General features: G+C 38.0%; 1 protein-coding gene across 1 annotated transcript; it reads left to right on the top strand.

The window, feature by feature from the left end:
* Positions 1-118: 118 nt before the first annotated feature.
* Positions 119-4,714, top strand: CkIalpha (Casein kinase Ialpha). Its single transcript, XM_017160761.3, has 4 exons — positions 119-484; positions 1,699-1,844; positions 1,905-2,679; positions 3,445-4,714. The coding sequence occupies exons 2-4, from the start codon at positions 1,766-1,768 to the stop codon at positions 3,602-3,604; spliced, it is 1,014 nt and encodes a 337-aa protein (XP_017016250.1). The 5' UTR covers positions 119-484; positions 1,699-1,765; the 3' UTR covers positions 3,605-4,714.
* Positions 4,715-6,827: the final 2,113 nt, after the last annotated feature.

The raw sequence follows: 6,827 nt of genomic DNA, 5'->3' as shown, positions 1-6,827 counted from the left end.
ATTTGTTTAGCCTTGTAATAAATAGTAAAATAAACTTTGAAAAACACCGATGATTTCCCCACCAAACATCGAGGCTATCGATAGTGTGAAAACATCGATGTTGGCATCGATGTCTCTCCACCACTACTCTACACACCAGACTAATGCAAAAGCATTTTTGCTGGAGTCTACCATTTTATTTTAGTTAATAAAATACATATATTTCCTCTCTTTTTGTTCCGTTTGTGCGCGTACGAAACAGCTGCAAAGGCCTCGCGTCCGACGTGCAATATTTAACGAAGAAGTGGAAGGAAAGAGCGAAAAGAAAACGGATCTGCGACGAAATTTTCCCCGTTCCGTTTTTTTTTTCTCCACCAGCAGAAGCAGCAGCAGAGCAAAAGCAGCGCAGCCGAGAGCAGAGCAGCGAATATATTTGTAAAAAGAGCCCCAACCTTGAGGAAAAACACCCAGCAGGGCAGTAATTTGTTCGTTTTCTCGTCTGCGGGTAAGCAATATTTTCAGCTGCCGAAACGTGATTGCCGAATATCCGCGAGGATCTTTCATATTTTCCCCATTTCGTCCAGTTCCAAATGCGTGCTAAATATGCAAACGTGTGTGTGTGTGTGCGTGTGTGTTCGTCTCTGCCAGTGTGCGTGTCTCGTTGAGCGATGACTGTTTGTATGTGTGCCTTCGAAATTTTCTTTTGTGTAAAACATTTGTAAGGTGCAACTGCAGCTGTGTGCGTGTGTGTGTATCACACTGGCTGATGAACATGTTGTTGTTGTTGTGCGTCATAGCAATGAGTGTGTGTGTGTAATATGCATTCCAACGGGGTAAGGAAGAAGAGGAAGCAGTACCTGTCGCCAATCTATCGTCTATCGATGTCTGTCTGTCTGTGTTTATTTATCCCTCCGCCCCCTCCCCCAGGAAAATCCCCCTCTCCCACCGAACACCATACACCAAAATGGGGATCGACTGCTGGGTGTAATCGATAATGCAGATATATCGATTGGACGAAGTACTGGGCAGAAAAACACGTAAACTGCAAGCTGGTGAAAAAAAGCAAAACAAATCCGAAAGAAGAGGAAGAAAGGTGGAAAAGAAAGTATAGCCAGAGCATACAACCGAAAAAAGAAATAGATTTAATAATATTAGGTAAATGTCAGCTGGTCCGTAAATCCCAATTCCGATTGTTATTGTTAATCGTTGCAGTTTTTGTCGAGGGGGTTTATCTAAAAGTCTGTTGAAAAGATCTTCCATAATATTTGTACCACTCTCTAAATAACTAAATCCCCAAATTGACCATTAACTAAAAAAAATTTTAACTGTGTTGTAATTTTGGAAAGGCTTTTGAAATTAATTTTCTGAAAAATATACTCTTAATCACATTTCCAATATTAAGGTCAACCCATCTTGAATAAGTAAATAGTAATAAGCTTTATAAAAAAAGAACTCTAAAATATATAGTACATTAATGTAACATAAGTTCCATCTCAGATTTTCTAGGGACTCGCAACAGATGTTTTTCCATTGTAATAGATCCCTTTTAGGTGTAATTTCATCGAATCTCTACCTACTGTTAGTATCAGTTGTATTTTTTATGTTTATATGAGGGACCAGGCCAACTGGTAGTTTATTTCAGGGAATTCCAGCTGTTTACATCATGTTTACATCATCCTAAAAACCCTTTAATTACATATTTGCCCTGCGAATCTGCAGTATTTCAATAGAGCCCACACAACTGCTTTTGAGGAGAAGCCCCTAGGTGGAGGAGCAGCTAGCCAGGATGGACAAGATGAGGATATTGAAGGAAAGTCGCCCCGAGATAATCGTCGGTGGCAAATATCGGGTGATCAGAAAGATAGGTGAGTAAACTAAGCCAAAGAGATTTGTTTTTTTAAATTAAAATAAATAAAACCCCACAGGAAGCGGCTCCTTTGGCGACATTTACCTGGGCATGAGCATCCAGAGCGGCGAGGAGGTGGCCATCAAGATGGAGAGCGCCCACGCCCGCCATCCGCAGCTGCTGTACGAGGCCAAGCTGTACAGGATCCTCAGCGGCGGGGTGGGATTCCCCCGCATCCGCCACCATGGCAAGGAGAAGAACTTCAACACCCTGGTCATGGACCTGCTGGGACCCTCGCTGGAGGACCTGTTCAACTTCTGCACGCGCCACTTCACCATCAAAACGGTGCTGATGCTGGTCGACCAGATGATCGGGCGCCTGGAGTACATCCATCTCAAGTGCTTCATACATCGCGACATCAAGCCGGACAACTTCCTCATGGGCATCGGACGGCACTGCAACAAGCTCTTCCTGATCGACTTCGGGCTGGCCAAGAAGTTCCGCGATCCGCACACGCGCCATCACATTTTGTACCGCGAGGACAAGAACCTCACCGGCACGGCCCGCTACGCGTCGATCAACGCCCATTTGGGCATCGAGCAGTCCCGTCGCGACGACATGGAGTCCCTCGGCTACGTGATGATGTACTTCAATCGCGGCGTCCTGCCCTGGCAGGGCATGAAGGCCAACACCAAGCAGCAGAAGTACGAGAAGATCTCCGAGAAGAAGATGTCCACGCCCATCGAGGTCCTCTGCAAGGGCTCGCCGGCCGAGTTCTCCATGTATCTGAACTATTGTCGTAGTCTGCGCTTCGAGGAGCAGCCGGACTACATGTACCTACGTCAATTGTTCCGGTGAGTGCTAAGTATTGGGATGGGGATCGGTATTTTTCATTTTATCTAATGTCTTAATGATCAGGCTAAGAATGTTAGATTGTACTGTCTTATTAATTCAATTTAAATCAAGATTTATTTTGAATATTTATATGCTACATTTTGGGGCACTCTTATCCGTAATTTAAATAAGCTAAAGGAGCTAAATTAAGTACAATTGATAATCACTGAAATTACCCAGAGTTACTTACAAATATTTAGTGATAAGGTTTGTAATCCCATGCAAGGCGGTTTTTCCATTTTGGTTAGGTGTTTGTAACCCACTGAAGTAATATCTCATATTTTGTGTTTATACTAGTTTATACACATTTCATTTTCATTTTTATTTATTTTATTTGTATTTATGTTCAAAAAATAATTCCCTTTTGATTTGGAGGATTTTTTTTTATTTTCATTTAATGAAAACATCCTATTGCTACAAGTTTATAAAAAAAACTGCAATTTTAGAAAAAATGTTAACATATTTGGGGAAAACTTAACTTAATCTTCTTTTAATTATTAGCTATTTTATTATCAGTCTTTCCGTTACTGTTGATAATTATTTCTAAAAACTATAATTTCACATATTCGATTTAATTATTTAGTTTAGAATATCTCTTAGTAATACTTGTATTTATGGTGACATTCACATTGGGATTCCACTTTAGTCATAGGCTTTCGCAGCTCGATGATCTAATGGTAGACTAATCCGAACTTTCTCTCTTTCCTCTACAATCCGCCATACAGCATACTGTTCAGGACGCTGAACCATCAGTATGACTACATCTACGACTGGACAATGCTGAAGCAGAAGACCCACCAGGGTCAGCCCAATCCAGCTATACTCTTGGAGCAATTGGACAAGGACAAGGAGAAGCAGAACGGCAAGCCCCTGATCGCGGACTAAAGGCTGGGGATCAGCTTGGCGGCGAGGTTGCAGACGAAGACGAAGAGGAGGAGGGCGGAGGAGGATGCGGATGTGGGCGGAAGGCCTGAGCCTGGCAAGGAGCAAGGAGAAAGGAGCAAAGAGGAGGAAACAGCCTCTGCAAAAGCCGGAGGATTGAACAACGTTGGCAGCGGGCGTTAGGATGTTTCTTAATATTAATTTAAATTCAATACTAAACAAATAAGGAACAAGAAACAGCAAACAACAAACAGCAAGGCAGAAGCAAACAACACATAATAATAATATACAAAAATGATACCCCAGCAAATGTGATTCACAAGTGAATCACTGCGATCGATAGCAACACACACAAATTGTTACAAATCAATTCGATTCAAATCAATTCGCAACCCAAACTCACACTCACAATCACACTCACCCACAAACACAAAACACCCACTCTCATAAACCCACTCAAAACAAGCAAACATCATTGCCCAAAATGAAAAAAAACAAAAAATTAAAAGAAAAACAAAAAACAAAAAGAAATCAACACTTAGCCTAATAAATTACAAGAAATAATAATAATGGTAATGTTGAAGGAGCAAGGAGAAGTAATGCTGAGGAAAACTAAACCTATATATATGTATATGTATATATATAAGCGAATAAACACAATATATGTATGCATATATCCCATTTGATTCACGTCAAATCGAATCCAATGCTTAATTATGAATCGAGCGAAGCAAAACTCAATAACTAATTAAAGTGGAATAAATAAGAAACAAAAACGAGAATAAACAATAAAAAAATTCATAAAATACACTGAGAAAAGCAAACAAAAAAATTTATGCAGAATAGTGGAGGAGAAAGAGGAGAAAGAGAAGGAGGAGGAGAAACAACCAAGCAAAGCCAACTGAGATGGGGGAAAGTAATAAAATACAACCAGCAACGCGAGTAAAACAAACAAATAATAATAATAATTATAATGAAGGAAACAAAAAAAAAAACAAACAACAGAACGCAAAACTGCAAAGTAATTTTGCATAGTAAGCAGTAATAATTATAAACATAACTTATATTTAATTTTTGAATTACATCAATAAATATGTTGAAATTAAATTTCGACTCCAAGCTGTTCACATCTGCATTAGACAGAGATGGGGCGAACGAAAAGGGAGAGAAAATGTATTTACTTATCAAATACTTTGCCTTGTTTATCAAAGTTTAGGCTTTATGATTTCTAATCCCTTTTCAATGATGTAGCATATAATTAGGTTTTTTTATTAAACTATAAAATTAAAAAAAAAACTCGATGTTTTGAATTGATACGTTTTATTTACATTTTTTTTGTATTGGCTTGAGAATAGTTTCAGTTGAATATTCGTGTATTTAATATAATCAAAATATATTAAGTGGAATTTCATACTGGGGTTTCAGATCTTAAAGTCGCACGTATAAATAAGCACCTTTGGTGTCCGATAATACAAGTTAAGTTATGAAAACTAGAACGTGACTTATGACTTACAATTTGTTTTAGCTGTGCTATATTGAAGAAAATCTATTGGGTACGATGGTTTTAGGCACAAATGTTTAAAAATTAGACTATTTTATTAGGCTACCAGCATAAAACCTAAAAATCTGTCTGGTAATTAGATATTAAGGTTCTTAAAATATAATTTTTTGATGTATAGGGTTAGATTTAAATTCTGATTAGATGCATCAGGAAAACCTCTTGAAATCTTATTGGAAACCGGTTTACACTCCCAAAGGTCTCAAGGTGTTTCAGTTACTATTTTCTTGCGAAACACAAATTAACTGATTTATTTGTTTTTTTCAGATGGTATTTTAGGGAGCTAAGACAAACTTGGCTGACGTCTTTTGCAAACCGCTTGTGAAATATATGTATTTATTAGGCCCTCTCCATTTCTTTGCTTATTCGTCATTGTTGACTAACGACACGTACGCCGCCTGTCTGTTTGCGATTTCTGTCTTTTATTTTATTTATTAACTGCGGTGGGATGTTCACTGCACCACTGACCCATCCCAATCGGCAACCCGTTTTTCAGCAGAAGGCGCTGATTGGAGAACCAATTGCAGTGCTGATAAGAACAAGTCCACTTGTGACTTAATAGCTACTAATACATTGCTAGTAAACAATATCCCATAACACAGGTCGACAAAATCCGGGCTTTTCCTCCGCCCAATACTGTAAATTACTACCCCAAACATATAAAATTACCATCAATTTATAGTTTTAAAATAATCGTTGTCAACCTTTAAATTCTTTCTTAGTTACAATGAAGTTAATTTTTGTCACATTTATTTATTCTATAAATATTTAGAATGCCTTAATTGGTTTTGTTTCAAATTAACATTTCAACAAGAAAATATTCGAATATTAAAAATAATTATGCAGTTATACCAAAAGTGGTATGGGGTCATGATTTGTCTTGGAATTGCTTTCCTATTATTCAAATTCTTTACATTTTCGCGCCAAAAAATCTCGATCAAAATTGTACCTGTTTTTTGTTGTACAAATTCGAAAATTAAAACGGGAAAGTTCTAAACTAATTTTATTTTATTTGCCCAAGTTTTAAATCTAAATGTTTTTTATTTGGTATTAACTAAATAAGCATTTTGAAAGAGCGCCCAAATTGTCTTTGTGCGGAGTAAATTTATATTGGATAAAATAATTTTGTTTCCCATTAATATTTAATAATACATTTGTCTTATATTTTAGTTAGTGCAAAATAGCTTAACATTTCTATTCAAAATACGCTGCTCTTAACATTTTAGTGATGTGCACACGCCGATAGTCGCCATCGATGATTCGCTGCCTCTATTTCGGGGCCGCCGCAGTCTGGTCACACCGGCAGACAACAGGGGTTTTCCCCGAAATATAGGGGTTTTTTGACGTGCTATGCGGATTTTTAGGGGGGAGACATTTTTAGAGGTAAAATTTAGGACTCTTTTTCGGAAATTTTATTACACAAAAGTTTCGAAAAATCACTAGAATATTACAAAAAATACAAATCAACTAAGATCGGCTGAGTTTTTCAATACTTTTCCGCTGGCAATCAAAACGTAACGAGAGCGAGAGAGGCAGAGCGAGCGTAAGAGCGTAAGAAAACGGAAAGAGTTTCACAAAGAGAAAGAGTATCGTCTAAGAGTTCGCTGGATTTTTTAGGGCGAAAGTATCGGCGTTTGAGATTTTTTAGGCGGAAGGCAACATTTTCGC

Source organism: Drosophila takahashii, chromosome X (assembly GCF_030179915.1).
Source record: "Drosophila takahashii strain IR98-3 E-12201 chromosome X, DtakHiC1v2, whole genome shotgun sequence".
Lineage (NCBI taxonomy): Eukaryota > Metazoa > Arthropoda > Insecta > Diptera > Drosophilidae > Drosophila > Drosophila takahashii.
Note: the sequence above shows the minus strand (reverse complement) of the source record. Positions and strands in the feature narration are given on the sequence as shown.

What these genes read in the sequence shown, in the direction of transcription:
- CkIalpha (XM_017160761.3), top strand. Translation starts at nt 1,766, where the DNA reads ATGGACAAGATGAGGATATTGAAGGAAAGTCGCCCCGAGATAATCGTC. An exon ending in TCGGGTGATCAGAAAGATAG is followed by an intron (nt 1,845 to 1,904) that starts GTGAGTAAACTA and finishes AAAACCCCACAG; the next exon opens with GAAGCGGCTCCTTTGGCGAC. An exon ending in TACCTACGTCAATTGTTCCG is followed by an intron (nt 2,680 to 3,444) that starts GTGAGTGCTAAG and finishes TCCGCCATACAG; the next exon opens with CATACTGTTCAGGACGCTGA.